We start from the raw sequence: 18,180 nt of genomic DNA on the forward strand, positions 1-18,180 counted from the left end.
ACGAGTTAATCAAAATTAAATACATAATTAAACAAAATAGAAGATATAAACTAATACTAAGGTTTAAATACATCAACTTTTAAGAATTCCAACATAGAATTCAAACATACTATTTCGAAAGCAAGTATTAATTTTAATAATTGAACCAAAATTTTATTAAGAGCTCTTTTAGCCATTTTTACAAAAATCAGTAATATGTAGATTTTAATCACAAAACGCAACGTTTCACTAATTCAGGTTACCATCGGATTTGTTCTCTTGTAAATCCGATGGTAAACGTGGCACTAATTTTTTACCTTTTTCCTCCATTTATTACCGTCAGAAAAGATAATTCAAAAATTTGTATTCGACGAATTTATTATCGAATCTGCAATAAATCTACCGGTAAAGCCGCTGCTACTCTGTGACGCTAAATTTGACGATAAATCTAATAGTATTCATCGTTTTTCTTGAAGTGTGGTGTAGGAGTCCACTCTGGTGAAGCAGTTGGACGACTTCCTGGTGGCGGAGTGGCGTAGTAGAAGGAGCCACGTAGTTGGGGTTAAAGACTATGGTGAACAGCTGATCTTGTGCACTCATTGCCTGTGACGTCTCAAGGATAATCGAAGTAGAAGGCGATGACTGAGAAGCTCCAGGAGTAACAGTAAACACCATCCCTCTACCATGACCACGAGACTGATTCGTGACACCACTTCCTATTGTCATGTCTGCAAAGAACATACCAGCAATACACATATGTCACAACAATAATGTAATAGCAAAAATATGTCATAACCTACAACTACTCAAATAAAAAAATATCTCAGAAAGAGACTAGTTAACAAATTTTAGACTAAGTCATGCTTTTAAATAAAAAAGGCTCAAATATGATTAAAAAATTTCTAACAAATCACAAAGTAAACTCAGGTCATATAAACTCAAATATGGCTTTTTGTTGACAAAATATGTGACTGTACAAATTAATAAAAAATTTAATTTATTAAATTTCGAGCAATCCACCCTCACAATTATTCAATATGCCTAACAAAAATAATGTGGAATTAAGAATTGAACCAAAATTTTATTAAGAAGTCTTTGAGACATTTTTACAAACATTTGGCACGTAAAATCATAAAAAATCAAATAAGACAATCTAGTATTTTCTCAACATCAATTAACAAGTACAGTGCATTAGTAGCAGCAGTTCGCAACATTTTCAACAACATATCCAAGCAAATAGTTTTAATCAATCAACCAATTCACAATTCCAAATACTTTTCAACAACTTAAAACCTAATACCCTAAATATAACATATCTCAACAACCTAAATCACAAAAATCAGAAAACTAAATTAAACTAACCATAAAACTGATTCGAAAATTAAAACTGAAATTCTAATAAAATCTAAACTAAATTAAACTAAAAGTAATAGAACTAAAACAAAAGTTGGTTCAAGAACCTGCAATAAAAAATACAGAAACATGAGAAAGACATAGTAGTGACGGCGATGGAACGAGGCAGCGGTGACAGCGATGGTTCAAGAACCCGAGGCAGCGACAGCGTTGGTTCAAGAACTTGAGGCAGCGATGGTGATGGAACCCCTGACGGTGACAGTGATATTATAAGGGAGAGGAGAGGGAGAATCAAGGTGAGAGAAGCGGAGAGAGGAGAGGGTGAAGTGCGGGGAAAGGGTTTTTGAATTCGAATTTCATTCAACTTTACTATCGAATTTATCGCCAGATAAATCCAATGGTAAGGTGCTAGTCATTGTCCAATACTGCTACGTTTCACTAATTTATATTACCGTCGGAAATTTTTTATGGTAAATCCAACGATAAAACTGGCACATATATAATAAACTTTTACGTCCCTTTTTACTGTCGGAATTAGTATCAGATTATAAAATCCGATAATAAATTTATTTGGGGAAGGGCTTTTACTCGTAACCATTGGAAATTTCGCTACTAAATCTTCTAGTAACCTCCCTTACTAAATTTATCGGTAAATTCGATGGTACTCAATATTTTTTTTGTAATTTATAAAATTTTGTATTACTAGGATTATTTTTTTTAATTTATTTAATTTTCTATTTTTTTTACTAACAGTAATATAATATCAGTTTGTCACAGTAATTAAATTATAACGTTTGCGTAAGCATTTTCATTGCAAAATTATTTATAGAGTTGACAATAAGATAACATTGTAATAATAATTTTAAAACTTTAAAAACTTAATTAATGAATAAAGAGATACTTTAATTTACTCCATTTAAAAATTATTTCAATTACATTTATAATAAATATGTTTTATTTCTTTAACCATTTATCAAATTATCATCCTCAATTCTTAATCCATAATATATTAAACCACCTTCAAACTATTTTCTAAAACTAACAAAAATACATTAAAATCATGAGTGGTCCAGTGTTGTAATTAATGTCTTTAATGACACCGTTAGAAAAAGAATCCATGCATGTATAACACATGGAGATGATGTAGATAACAATGAGATGGATATATATATGAAGCAGAAGCAAGTGCCATTGTGAAAAGCTTCAAGAAGAAGAGAATGAGAGAGAACCTTGACATATTTGAATGGGAACTGAGCCAAGAGGAATCAGACAAGATCATTCAGCAAGATTCCACAGAGCCGGCTCTATAAGGCAGAATTTTATGTATCTGAGAACGGTGTTTACAAGTCCTTGGAAGAGTTCTAGGATGGGGACCCTTAAACAGCGACTCTTGTTTTAAATGTTTAAGTACAGTACTTTCTGTGTCTTTTTCAACGTGTCCCGCTAGAATTTTGTTACATTCAAAACATAATATGTGGTTGTAAACTATGTTAGAATTGATGATGATTGTAATTCGGATGCCATTTAAAAAAAGACGCCTAAAACATTTTTTTTAGATGTTTTTATATTGTGTTTTAATTGGTTTCTGTATAATTTATTCGGTGTTTCTCATTATATATTATTAAATTCCTCAAAAGGTTTTCTTTGCAAAAACAATAAAAAAACATTTAATTTAGACTAAAACAAAAAAGGTAATAGATTAACTATTAGATTTTTTTAAAAGATTATTTACATAAAAAAATATATCACATTCATCAATATATATATATATAAAAAACAAGCTCTTAAAATTTTTATAAATAAAAAATAATTATTTTTTATTCGTATAATATATAAAACAATTACTATATTATTATTATATTATAGAGTAAAATTTACTAATTTAAATTTTTTGTTTTTATTTTTAATATAAGCATTAAAAATAAATAATTTTTTTATAACAAGATGTAATGTAATAAAAAATATATAATATTAATTAGTTTTTAAAAAATTTTGAAAAGATGTTTTTTTTAATAAAGTGTTATTAAAAAATTAACATTATAAAAACTAATTTCAACCAATATGATATAATAGGTTATTAAATATATTTAATATAAAACACATTAAATATAAATTTTTATTGAGTTTAAATTTTAAATAATTTTTAATTTGAATTTCGAATATTTTTCTTTTAAAGAGTTAGAATATTTCAACATCATTTTTTTCGTATCTTTTTAATTGAGTCTTTGATTTTTTTTTAAATTATAAACCTTATTTATAATTAAGAGTAATATTTTAACACCACCAATTAGTCACACATATAAAAATACAAGAACAATTATATTGTCATAATTATAATCTAACTTTATAAGCAATACAATACAATGAAACTATATATAAGTAATATAACTAAATTTTATCTATATCTATAATCACATTTCATAAATAATATAATTAAATTATATTTATATTTATAATTAAAATATGAATAAAAATATAAAAAATTATCAGAATAGTTAATTTTTCTTCGTTCATTATTTTTTTATTATTTTTGTTATGAAAAGTTTAATTATTTTAATAATTAATTATTTTTTAAAAAGATAATTGAATAACACAAAAAAGTCTTATTAAGAGTAATTTATTTATATATGATTAAAAAATAGTTGAATAATTATATACGGTAAAAATTAATATTATTAAAAAATAAAAATAAAATTTATTTTAAAATTAAAAATAAATTTTATTTAAAAATAAAATTAAAAATCATGGTTTTTTTTCTTTTTTAATATTTTATGATGAATAAAAATATTAAACTCGTACTAAAATTTATTCTAATAAAATTTATTTTTATTCTACTAAACGTTAAATAAACTGTTGAAAAGAATTTTGTTTCCTCGATTAGAGAAGAATGATAAACTTCCATACTTCTATTATGTTATGGCAATAATTTGGCCTGTTATTTTTTAATGTACATAATAATAATAATAATAATAATAATAATAATAATAATAATAATAATAATAATAATAATAATAATAAAACAAGTATATCACAATAAAAAAGGAAGCACGTCACCAAATAATTTATCATCCAAATTATATATGAATCAAATTGATAATACGAGGGCTAACACTACAAAAATCGATAACAAGGTTAGGAACTTACAAAACCTTTCTTAAGATCATAGAAAAAAAAACGTTTATATTTGTGTGATATATAAAACAATTATCATATTATTATTATGATTACATTATATATATATATGAGTAAAAAAAGTCCAACTGTTTTAAATTAAAATTTTCTTTTAATATCTGATTAAATGTTCTTGTATTTAGTACTTTTTTTTTGCACTTCCTCTTAGTTAAAAATATAATCATTATAATTTTTTAGTTATTATTACTAGGGGTGTTTACAGATGGGATATGGCTGAAATTTCGATCCAATCCGCACTAAACTCATTAGATCAAATTCGATATTCGCACTTTTTATATTTGGATCAGATATCAAATATATCCATAAAATAAAAAATATTAAAAAATTTTATTTTTATAAAAAAAGTCAATAACTTTTTTTGTTTACTTTTTTAAACATATTTACTTCTATCTGATTAGAGTGTGAATCCGATTCGATCCAATCCGATCATCTTACAGATCAGATACGGATAAATATTGTGGATTTATATGGATATGATCTAATCTATGAATACCCCTAACTACCATTAAAACAACTTAATTGTCAACAAAAAGATAATACTTATTGGTCTCTGAAATTATGTTCGTATTTCAATCCATAGTTGTAAAAATCGAACTGGATCAGCTGGTTCGACCGAAAAATTAGTGAACCGGACTAGTCCGGTTCGATTTACTCTTTAGACCGTTTAAGAAATAAAATCGGTGTGAACCAGTAAGAACCGGTCTAACCGAACTGGTCTGCTTGAAAATTTTTTTAAAATATCTCCACAAGGTCTCGAACCAAGAACCTTGGAGCAAAAACAACCTCTACTTGCCACTTAGCCATTGCACTTCTAAGTACTATATTTGACAAATACTAATTATATAGTATACATAAATATCTAATTTAATTTAATTTTTATTTTTTCTATTTTTAAAATTAATTATATTTTAATTATATACCATTATTAATATAAATATAAATTTCACTAAAAATTTATTAATTTACTTGATCTATTTTATTGCTAGTATTGTGATTAAGGTTATTTATTTTGATGTTAGTGTTAAAATCTATTGATATTATAGTTAGATGATAGGCTTTGTGAATTAATTATTTTTTATTGTGTCAAAATAAGATACTATTGTAGTATTAAAATTTTATGGTTTTTTTATATTAGTTATTTTTAGAAGTTGAGACTTGATTCTTCATAAAATGTTAATGAAGATATGTATTTCAAATTTTAATTTTAATTTTAAGTTTTTAACTATTTTATATTTTATATTTACGTGAGACCGGTTTTATCGGTTCAACCAGTGATTTAACAGTTGAACCAATAAACCAGTGAACCAGTAACTTGACCGGTTCGATCACTGGTTCGGTTCTAACAACTATGTTTCGATATAATTTCAAAAATTTCGATTTACTCAATTTAGTCTCCCAACTTAATAGTTATGACTCACATTGGTTCCTAATCTTATTTTTGTCACTGTCTCACAAAATCGTTAACGACATACTAAGATGGACTAACGACTGCTACATTATACATTCTAGCGACTATTTGATATGACAATTGAAATTTTTTTTACCTTTTTTTTCAACTAAACACTTAAAACCCTAATATGAAGCACGGATACCTAAGTTAAAAAAATCAAACTAAGTAAATTGAAACTTTAAAAATCAGATTAAAGCTCGAATATAACTTCAAAATAGAACTTTAACTTATGTAGTGATTACTTTAAATGAGAATCAAATAAATCAAAATTCAACATAATTTTTATCAATATTTTCAAATTCGAAATTTCTATACCAAAATTAACTAGGATTTTTCTTTAAATTAAAAATTTAATGAAATAGTGACTTTAATTATCTTAACCAATGTCCTAATTAATTACTTTTATGTCTTATAAAAACTGTATATGAGAAGAAAATAGGGAAAATTATTGTAAAGGACCGCTAGAAAGATTTAATTATTAAAAAGGACTTTTAATATTAAAATTATTAAAAAGGACCAAATCTTCTTATAATATTTAAGAAGAAGAACCAAATCTTTTTATAAAGAGACAAATATATCTTTAATTATTTTTTATTTATTTTTTATAATTTTCCCTTAAATAATAAAAATTACTAAAATAATAATAAAAAATAAAATTTTAATAACAGTTTTATTAAATATTATTTTCTAAAATTGGTCATCTAAAATTTTAAATTAATAATTATTCTTCAGATACTTACACAATAATACTTATTTCGTGTTATATATTATAGTAAATTGAGTTTATGAACTGATTCAATTTATCATGTATTTTCTATAATAATAAATTAAATTGGATTGATTAGATTTATTAAAGAATTTAGTGCAGATATAATTTTTCACTTGTTTTAATAAATTGAAATGGCCTAATTCGATTTATTTAGATATTTTATCTTATTAATAATTAAATTTATCTAATTTAATTTATATAGATATATTTAAAACAGATGTGTAATCAAATAATTTTATGTAGGACATCTGTATAACTTTAATCTCTATTTATTAACGTAAATTATCTTTGAATTTATATCATGTTTTATTATTATAATTTAATGGCTAAATTAACATAAATGCTTTTTTTTTTCCAAAGATAGAAGACTCGAATCCGCGACCTCTTAAAAAAAATTAACATGAATGCTATACCCCAAAGAAAATATAAAATGCAGGGTCTCTAAAAATTATAATCTTTATGTTGATAAATTTTATTTTTTCTTAAAATTTTAATAATTTTTATTTATTTTTTTAATTTTGTGATCTTTACCCAACAAGAAAAATAAAGCTAAAAAATCAGAAAAGTAAAAAAATACATAAATAAATAATAAAAATTACTAAAATTTTAGAAAAAAAATTGTTAATATAAAAATTATAAAAATAAATAAAAAATAATTAAAGATATATTTGTCTCTTTATAGAAAGATTTGGTTCTTCTTCTTAAATATTATAAAAAGATTTGGTCCTTCTTAATAATTTTAATATCAAAGGTCCTTTTTAATAATTAAATCTTCCTAACGGTCCTTTACAATAATTTTCCCAAGAAAATAATTAATTTATCTACTTTAATAAATAGTTATTTTACTAAAATGAAAGAAACTATTTTTTTAGAATTTTTTAAGAACTAATTAATATTATATATATTTTGTTACACTACATTTAGTTATAAAAATTTTATTTATTTCTAATGTTTATATTAAAAATAAAAAAATTAAATTAGTAAATCTTAATCTATAATATAATAATATAGTAATTATTTTATATATTGTACGAATATAAATTAATTATTTTTTTATTTATAAAAATTTTAAGAGGCTTGACCTTGTTATATATATATATATATATATATATATATATATATATATTTTGATGAATGTGATATATTTTTTTATGTAAATAATTTTTTTAAAAAAAATCTAATAGTTAATCTATTATCTTTTTTGTTTTAGTCTAAATTAAATATTTTTTATTGTTTTTGGAAAGAAAATTTTTTGAAGAATTTAATAATATATAATGAGGAACACCGAATAAATGATACAGAAACCAATTAAAACACAACATAAAAATATCTTTAAAAAACACGTTTTAGAAGTTTTTATCCGAGTGCCCTCCTTATAATTCATGTGAATCGACTATGTATGTATATAAATGTGTTGAACTTGAATGTTTGGTTTTGAAAGTCAAACCAGTCGTTTATAATATAATCAAATAATATATTTATATAAAATATTTTTTAAAAAAGAATTATTATTTTAAATTAATTAACAGTTAAAACATCATATCAATTCGACTAATTAATTAGTTTTTTTTTATTAAATTTTTTAATTTTTTAATTAATTTATTGTCAAATCAATTTTTTATTTGAATCGGACTGATCTGATGGTTGATTTTTTATTTTCAAAATCATAGCTGAATGATCTATTTTATTAGTTGAAAATTGTTGCTTATTTTTAAAATTATAGATTATTATATATTTATTTTTGTGGTACCTGATCCTTTTCTTTGATTCATTCCTTCATTAATTCTAGTCGCACAAATTCAGAATCCAAAACACAAGCAGGTAGAGAACATGGAAGCAAAGAAGAAGATCCCAGAAGTGATTCTAAACTCAGGGGAGAAGATGCCAGCGATAGGGTATGGAACTGCAGTGATTCCTCTTCCAGCAACAGAGTCTCTTCCCCCAACATATGTTGATGCCTTTGAAGCTGGATACACACACTTCGACACTGCTGCTTTGTATGGAACTGAGGTCCCTCTAGGCCAGGCTTTGGCCAAGGCTTTAGAGCTAGGAATCGTAAACCACCGCGACGAAGTGTTCATCACTTCCAAGCTATGGTGCAACAATGCTCACCATGACCTTGTTCTTCCAGCTCTAAAGACCACACTTAAGTTAGTATATTGATATTACTTTTCTCCCTTTGGAATTTTTTGACAACTATAATTTTCTCCTAAAACATCTTACATATAATAGTGTATGTACGTTCTTCTCTCATAAAACTATTTTTTTTTCAAAAATTTTAAGTCGATAAAAAAAAATACATAAATAATTATAATACTCTCTCTTTCATTTTTTTAAGATTTGTTTAAATTTTTTTGTAGACTTTTATTTTTCTTTGTACTGTTTTTTTTTTTAGGAATAACAAAGATTAAATTTTAGATTTTTTTATTATAAACTTTGATACTATGTTATGAAATTAATTATTTCAAAAACTTAAACTAATAGAAAAAGATACATAAATGGTAATATATATAATATTTTCTAATTACTCTTAAAAAATATAAGAAACAATTTGACTATTGGATTTATAGATCATAAAGAATAGAGTGAAATTTTACTTTCCCAATTTAATACATTGGTCAAAGAGTAAGAAGGAAATGATATAGAGTTTGAGTTTGTTAGAGAATTGTGAAATGATCTAATTAATTGGTTGATTTTAGAGTTAGTTATAGGTTGTTACAACAGCTAATTCATTCATCCATCTCTTCGTTTACATTATTTCTAAGTCACTATAAAGATTAATTTGTTCTAATGTAAGTGTAGGGCTGAAATTGATATACTTTTCAAAAGGGACAAATTTGTTACACCCCATATTTAAAAGACAAAAATGTACATCTTTTTCCCTTTCATTTATGTTATCTAAAATTCACATTTTTCAATTTTCTATCCCCTTATTTATGTTATCTATACATTCACATTCATCATCTTTATTTTCATACATATATGTTGTTTGTTTAATTACTATGTTTCCTTGACACTGTTTAGGAACTTGGGGCTGGAGTATGTAGATCTCTACTTGATTCATATGCCAGTGAGGTTGAAACCTAAAGTTGATGGAGTTCTTGAAGTAAGAAAGGATGATTTGCTTCCCTTTGACATAGAAGGAACATGGGAAGCCATGGAAGAGTGTCAAAGATTAGGCTTAGCCAAATCTATTGGTGTAAGCAACTTTGGCATTAAAAAACTCACACACCTCTTAGAAAACGCAACTATTCCTCCAGCTGTCAACCAGGTATACATTAAAGTTTGTTGAGATTATTTACTTATTTTTTTACTTGATAATTATGTCTTCTACATTGAACTACGAATTTTCTTCGAATAATATTATTAATACATATTAAACCCGAAACACAATAAATTGATTTTTTTTTTTGTGACTAAACACAATTGATTTAGGTAGATGGTAAAATATTTATAAATACTATAAATGAAAACGATTGGATTGTACATATTTTTGAAATATAGATTGTACATATTTTTTGCGATTCTTCCTTCCAAATGGTTTTAGGTGGAAATGAGCCCAACATGGCAGCAGGGGAAGCTTAGAGAATTTTGCAAGCAGAAAGGAATCCATGTGAGTGCATGGTCACCATTAGGAGCTTACAGAGAATTCTATGGTATAAATTCCGTTATGGACAATCCAATCCTTAAGGACATAGCCAATTCAAGACACAAGAGTGTGCCTCAGGTGCTTACTATATTTATTTCTTTACTTTTCCATTAAGGTTATAAATTTATAAACTTACTTTATAGTGAGGATTAAAAACAAAATCATTTTCATGCAGATAGCACTAAGATGGATACATGAGCAAGGGGTAACCCCCATTGTGAGAAGCTTCAACAAGGAGAGGATGAGACAAAACCTTGAAATATTTGACTGGGAATTAAGCAAAGAAGAATCAGAAAAAATAAGCCAGATTCCACAGTGTAGGATGTTTAAGGGAGAAGCCTTTGTATCAGAAAATGGTCCATACAAGTCAGTGGAAGAACTCTGGGATGGTGATCCGTGAAAAAGTATTAATAGTTCTTAATTCGCAGCACCATAATCTCTCATTCAAATAAATAATGTAATGTAATAGTCACCAAAAAAAATAAATAATGTAATAATTTCACTCGTATTCAACTCCGTTAATCCACGGATTTTTTATTTATATAAATTAAATAATATTTATTGAAATAAATAATTTTTAAAATTATTATGAAAATACGTCATCTATTATGTTATTTACTCAGTAAATAAGAGAATTTTTAATATATTTCATTTACATGATAAATGAGATATGTAAATTTTTTCAATTTTTATATATATAGATACATTAAAAATTATTTCATTTACAATGTAAACGAGATAAAAATGAGACTGTTCACTATTTATACGGTTATCTTTTTCTAACTACTCACTATTAACACTTATGCTTCTTCCACTACTTCAATCAATGGACAATCTTTTATTAGAATTTACACTAAATCAATTTAAATAATACTTTAAATTTTTAACTAAGATATAATTTGTTTATTAAATTTTAATTGAGATATAATTTTTAAGGGATAAAATTTTTAATTTTTTTATATACTTTTTTGAGTATTAATATATATAATTTAAAATATATATAATTTTTTATGCATGTATGCAGCAAACAAAATTTAAAATATATAATTTAAATTTAAAAATTAATATTTAAGAGATTATATAAAAAAATTAAAAATTTTCTTCGTTAAAATTATATCTCAATTAAAAATTTACCAAATAAATTATATCTCAGTCAAAAAGTTAAAATATTATTTAAATTGATTTAGTGTAAATTCTAATAAAAAATCGTTAGTAGATAGAAGTAGTGGAAGAAGTAATAGTGTTAACAGTGGTCAGTTAAAAAAAAAAAATCGTATTAATAATAGCCAGTTTAATGATACTACTTATGTGCTTTCACTCATTTCAAAGGTTAGAAGAAGTAAATGTGTTAATAGTATTCTATTTATAAAACCGTCCATCTTCACTGTTATATAAAATCGTCTATCTTTTCTATTATTTGAAATATATCATTTTTAAAAGTTTCGTCCAATTTAAATTATTGTTTATATTTACAAATACATATATTTGGTTTATACAGTAAACGAAATGATTTTTAATGTATCTCGTTTATACTGTAAATGAGATATATGAAAATTGAAAAAATTCACATATCTCGTTTATAGTGTAAACGAGATATATTAAAAATTATCTCGTTTATAATGTAAACGAGATAAGAGTTTTCGTAATAACTTTTAAAATTATTTATTTCAGTAAATAAAATTATTTAATTTATATAAATAAAAAACCTGTTAATCCACTAGGGTGCATTCATTAAGATAGCGTTTGTTTGCAGAGACTCGAACTGAGACTGGGAGATAGAGACTTAATATTATGTTTGTTGAGTTAGAGACTAGTACTTAAAATTTGTCTCCGTCTTCAAAATCTCAGTATTTCAGTACCTCCAAATAATAGAGACACTGGAGACAAAAAATTTTAAAAACAGAAACAAAAATTTTAATTATAATTTATACCTAAATTATCTTCATTCTAATTCAATAATTCCAACGTTAATCCTAATGTAAATCACTAAGCTTCATTGTTATCCCTTGTGACTCCATCTTCTCATTCTTCTTCACGGTGATCACTGCAGCCTCTGAAGCACCACCTTCAAGAACAAGCATCTCGTCGCCGCTGGTCTAGCCACCATCCCATTCTCACTCCTCAATAATATCACCACCACCACCACTACCACCAATCTCCTCTCTGTTCCTGGACGACCCCTTCCGCACAGGTCGTTTCCTCACCAACGACGAGCTCAACCGCCTCCGCTTTCTGGAATCCTTCGTCTACTCGGAGAACCTCAAATCTGGCTCCATGTGGGTCCGCGTGATGTGCCCTGATGAGATTGACACCACCGTCGCTCTCCTTGCCGAATCTTTCGCCGAGTCAATGATGCTGCCACTGGAGTACGCTGGGCTGCTCAGGTTCTTCATCAAGAAGTACCTTCTGGAGAGGAGAACCCTCATGTCTCACATGACACTCCTTGGATTCTACAGAAAAAATGCTCCTAATCTGGGAGAACAACAAGAACAAGAAGTGAAATTCGCAGGAACTGTGGAGGTTTGTTTTGACCAGAGGGGTGCCAATACTTCCATGTCTTCTCCGCTTCCTCTGATGGAGAATTAGAGACGCGCCGTCGTCGTTCGGAGTGCTTGGAGGTGCTACCGAGAGCAGGTAAAACCAGAAGATTCCTTCACGAGAAAGAAGAGGAGAAAGGGTAGAAGAGAGGAAAAAGGGGTTATGGTTGCATTATGAGAAAAAAATCAAATTGAATTTGCATTGGAGGTTAGAGTTGTATTTTAAAATTAAGGTAATTTTTGTAATTTTAAATTTTTTCGTCTCTAATCAAATAGGACATTGAACATAATTTAATTTTGTACACTTCCACACCAAACATAATATTAATATTTATTTTTATTTTTATTTTTTAGTATCTATTTTTTACTTTTAGTTTTTCGGTCTCTATCTCGCAAACAAACGCTACCTAATACTCGTGTTTTCCTTCTTTATCTGAGGTAATAATAAGAGTAGTTATATAGGTACTGAACAAGGAAATCTCAAGCTCAAATGAAACGTGTACTAGAAGACAATGACTTTCACAGGAAAAAGGCCACCAAACCAAAAAATTCCACCAAATCCTGTAGGTTTCGATAGAGCAGAACGGGCCAGCTTATAGGGCCGAATATTTTGTTTTATTATAAATATTGTTATTGTTTTAAAATGATTATTATTTGAAAACTAAGCTAAAACTTTTTTTATTACTATTCATTGCAGTAATTCGAGAACAAATATTATGAAATGCACAATTCTATTAACGTTCAGAATTTAAAGGAAGATCGTGAAAAATTATGTTTTAATTTGGCTAATTTTTATTTTATTATTTTTTATTAGACTAATTATAATTAATTTTACTAATGTAAAATAATAAAAGTAACACAAACTAGGCTTAGTCCTGCCAATTCACCATAAATTAAGGTTAATTAGCATTTTAAGTTTGGTTTAAGTTGATAGATTAGGCCGATCCATCCTTTTTTTAGTTAGGCCTTGATAAGGTGGGGTGGGTTACCCACTTTGTCATACACTCTAGAATAGCCGATCAAGCAAGAAGTTAATTAGTGGTTAATCGGTCTGCCAGATAGTCAGCATCGATCATAGAACAACCCATCGACGTTCGAGATAGGATGGCGATTGATCCACATGTTATCAGTTGACTATTAGCTTAAGGTCAATATTTGTGTGAGGGGTACGTCAAATAAATCCATCACTAAATTAAAAGCTAATTTCATAATAGAAATAGACTAAAAATTATGTTTTTTTTAAGAGTATGTTCCGTTGCTTAACATTTTTCTCAACCCTAAAACATAGGCCCATAGTATTGAATAGTCTAATGAAACATAAAATTGATCCTAATAAATAACAATAAAATTAAACCTAATTGCACAAAGACATAAAAATACATAGAATAGTGTTAAAAATATAAAAATATTCACAAATCAACAAAAGCAGAGTAAAAAAAATTATTGTTATAGTGTTTAAAAAGTAGTGCTTAATTTATAAAAAAAGTTAAAAATTAATATTTAATTTAAAAAATATATAATAAATTATTTTTAAATATTCAAAATTTACTATAAAAAAATAAGCTAGATAAAAAATTAAGTAATAAACACCATAAAATTAATCTTAAAAAATACATAAAAAATATTAAAATATATAAATCAACATATTATATAAAAAATTAACTAAAAATATAAATTATATGCATAAAATAGTGTTTAAAGTATATAAAAATCAATAGATTATATATAGATTATGTAAATCTTCTTCTTATTAACCATGAAATTATTAAAACATAAGAAAGAAAAAAAAGTACAGCGACAAAGAGAAGTTTAATGACTACAAGACAGATGGTAGAGGAGAGACATTAGTGAAGTTAGAGGTGACGACAAAGCCAGTGACAGTGGCGTGAGGCAGCGATGACACTTAAGGCAACGCACCGAGTCTGTTAAAAGATTTAAGAGGCAAAATTAAAGGGCAAAGGTGAACTGTTGACGGGGATAAAGGAAGGGTAAAGACGACCTAAACGGGTGGAGGAGATACTTACGCACTATAAGAAAAATATTGAGTACCGTTGAAATTATTGGCAAATTGAATTTAACGATATAAAAGGTGCCAAAAAATTTTTACTTGCAGATTATTTCTTCCGATGCTAATTTTCGACGAATTTTGCGTTGAATTTTTCAATTAATATGACAAAAATAAGCGGTTAAATACCGTCAAATTTTTCTGATAGTAAATTTGGTGCCATATTATATTTTGTAGCGCCTAATTACCGTTGGATTATTCTGCCGATAAATTCCACGATAGTTTTTTTAGCATAATTAATGCACAATTAATAGTCGAATTAAAATTTTTGTTTACAAAATTAGGGCACAAATTTAAAATTATCATAACTCAACTAATGATTTTAATAAATATCAATGGTTTGAATATAATAAAAACTTAAAGAAGTAGAATACAATGAAATAGGCATAAAATAAATTAAATCCCTAAACCCTAAGGATCCCGTTAATCGTCGTCGTCATCTTCCCCTTACTGAAGCGGTAGAGTAGGTGCTGATATCGGTGCCCACCAGCTACATTGCCGCTGGTACCAGCAGTGCCGCTACCTCCAGCATACATTTGCTCGTTGTGCACCTTCATCAACTCTCGCAAATGCTCTAACTGCTCCAGCTTCTCTGTCAGCTCTGAGCTGATGGCAACTGTGTCTCCCACACATCAAGAAGCCCGTTGTACCTATATTCAAACTACTGAGCTTGTTGGTGAAGCTCCTGTACGTGCTTATGCACCTCCTCCCTCAAGTCGATAACTTCTTCGGGATCAGCAGGGCTGGTGGCAGAGGTAGAGGCAGATGAAGCCACAAATGCAGAGGTGGGGAGGCTGTTGGCAAAGAATAACCCCAATCCGAAGACGCGATTCTTGTAGGGTTCAGAGGCGGTCTCGCGCCAAACACTATTAGGATCTATCACTGAGGCATCGGAACTGGGGTCGTCCCACTAGGCAGTTGAGATTGCTAGGTCGCGACCTCTAATCTCTACGTATAGTCTTCCTGTATAACACACGTTGTGATTAAGATGATAATTAATTGACTTCAAACCGAATAAATTTCAAAGTTAGAATTAATTGAATCTCAGATAATAATCCATAGACCACTCATCAGCAAATCTCTCCTTGTCGTCCTTCAATGTATGGGTATATCTGAATGTCTCCACCAATGTTGCCTCACGATCCATTAACTTAGACTACACATATTGAAACCAACTAATAAAATAAATCAAGTAACAATTCATGCAAGTAATAATTAACAAAGGTTAGTAAATAAACTACACACCAGCCTGCTCTTTGAATTTATAAAAGTCGGAATACTTCGACGACCTCAGCGAAGCCCTGCTAGTTCTGTTTGTCAGACGCCGACGCTTGAACCCCACCCTTCATCAGTACTAAAATGAACGTCCAGTTCCTTCTTAAGGTCTGAACGGAGCCAAATCGTGAGGTGGTCGCGCCCCTGACAAATGTCCTGCATTATCTGCTGAAGTCGTCTAGCTATCCGGTGGTCGTAGATCTTCTTGATCAAGATATCATATTCCTGATCCCATATCAATTTCTCATGCACAAAGTAATTCAAAAATATTAGTTAGTCGAAATAAAATATGGTTAATTCAACAAAATTGGATTCTTACCGCCCACTTCTAAAACCATCGCTGTCTGATCTCAGCAGGGATCTTCATGTAACTTGACCATGGGTTGTCGTACATGGACTTAATCACATTGGAGATCTCCTGTGCACATGCATTGTTGTTTGGTGCAAGTCTATCGATGAAAATTTTAAGATTAGCAAACATATAAAAATATGTAAAACTTAACAAATTCAAAATAGATTGCAGATAAAAGATATTAAAATAATATGTACTCACGCCTTCATGCCATCAGACCAAATCCTCATCCGTATGGCGGATGGTGGTGGAGGGGCATTTGGCTAAGACACATTAGAGGAATCACCCACCATGGGCTCTGTCGCTAGAGCTGTAGGGGGCTGAGGGGAATAGCAGAAGGAGCCACGTAGTTTGGGTAGAGGGTATCGGGGTAGAGAGTGTGATGACTAAGGAGTCCCTGAAGACCTTCCCTCTACTACGACTACGAGACTCACTAGCTTTACCTCTGCTACTGGTGGACGAAATTGTGATTCATTCTTTTCTAACTCGAAACAATCCCCGGTAATGGCTCCAAAAACTTGGTGCTCAATATCACGGTGTCTAAAATTCAATTCACAACTCCGCACAACTAACCAGCAAGTGCACTGGGTCGTCCAAGTAATACCTTACGTGAGTAAGGGTCGATCCCACGGAGATTGTTGGTATGAAGCAAGCTATGGTCACCTTGTAAATCTCAGTTAGGCAGATTAAATTGGTTTATGGATTTTCGAATAATTAATAATAAACAGAAAATAAAATAAGATAGAAATACTTATGTAAATCAATAGTGGAAATTTCAGATAGGCATATGGAGATGCTGTGCTCCTCTTGAATCTCTACTTTCTCATTGCTTTCATCCAATCCTTCTTACTCCTTTCCATGGCAAGATGTATGTAGGGCATCACCGTTGTCAATGGCTACATCCTATCCTCTCAGTGAAAACGTTCCTATACTCTGTCACAGCACGGCTAATCATCTGTCGGTTCTCAATCAGGTTGGAATAGAATCCCTTGATTCTTTTGCGTTTGTCATCACGCCCAGCCTTCAGGAGTTTGAAGCTCGTCACAGTCATTCAATCCCAGAATCCTACTCGGAATACCATAGACAAGGTTTAGACTTTCCGGATCCTCATGAATGCCGACATCTATCTAACTTATACCACGAAGATTCTGTTGGAAATCTAAGAGATATGCGCCCGGCCTAAGGTAGAACGGAAGTGGTTGTCAGTCACACGCGTTCATAGGTGAGAATGATGATGAGTGTCATGGATCATCACATTCATCAAAGTATTGTGCAACGGATATCTTGGAATAAGAATAAAAGAGAATTGAATAGAAAGTAATAGTAATTGTATTGAAACTTGAGGTACAGCAGAGCTCCACACCCTTAATCTATGGTGTGCAGAAACTCCACCGTTGAAAATACATAAGTGAAAGGTTCAGGCATGGCCGAATGGCCAGCCCCCATGATTTGAGAACTAAACGTCCCAAGATGTTCCTTAGATCTCAAGTGATCAAAAGATGTCTAATACAATAGTAAATTATCCTATTTATACTAGACTAGCTACTAGGGTTTACATG

At 28.7% G+C, this 18,180-nt stretch overlaps 1 protein-coding gene across 1 annotated transcript; it reads left to right on the plus strand.

Annotated features, from left to right (window-relative positions):
- Positions 1–8,498: 8,498 nt before the first annotated feature.
- Positions 8,499–10,914, plus strand: LOC130982276 (methylecgonone reductase-like). Its single transcript, XM_057906220.1, has 4 exons — positions 8,499–8,893; positions 9,768–10,014; positions 10,291–10,470; positions 10,568–10,914. The coding sequence occupies exons 1-4, from the start codon at positions 8,574–8,576 to the stop codon at positions 10,790–10,792; spliced, it is 972 nt and encodes a 323-aa protein (XP_057762203.1). The 5' UTR covers positions 8,499–8,573; the 3' UTR covers positions 10,793–10,914.
- The last annotated feature ends 7,266 nt before the right edge of the window (positions 10,915–18,180 follow it).

This window comes from Arachis stenosperma, chromosome 5 (assembly GCF_014773155.1).
Source record: "Arachis stenosperma cultivar V10309 chromosome 5, arast.V10309.gnm1.PFL2, whole genome shotgun sequence".
NCBI lineage: Eukaryota > Viridiplantae > Streptophyta > Magnoliopsida > Fabales > Fabaceae > Arachis > Arachis stenosperma.

What these genes read in the sequence shown, in the direction of transcription:
- LOC130982276 (XM_057906220.1), top strand. Translation starts at nt 8,574, where the DNA reads ATGGAAGCAAAGAAGAAGATCCCAGAAGTGATTCTAAACTCAGGGGAG. An exon ending in TTCCTCCAGCTGTCAACCAG is followed by an intron (nt 10,015 to 10,290) that starts GTATACATTAAA and finishes AAATGGTTTTAG; the next exon opens with GTGGAAATGAGCCCAACATG. An exon ending in GACACAAGAGTGTGCCTCAG is followed by an intron (nt 10,471 to 10,567) that starts GTGCTTACTATA and finishes ATTTTCATGCAG; the next exon opens with ATAGCACTAAGATGGATACA.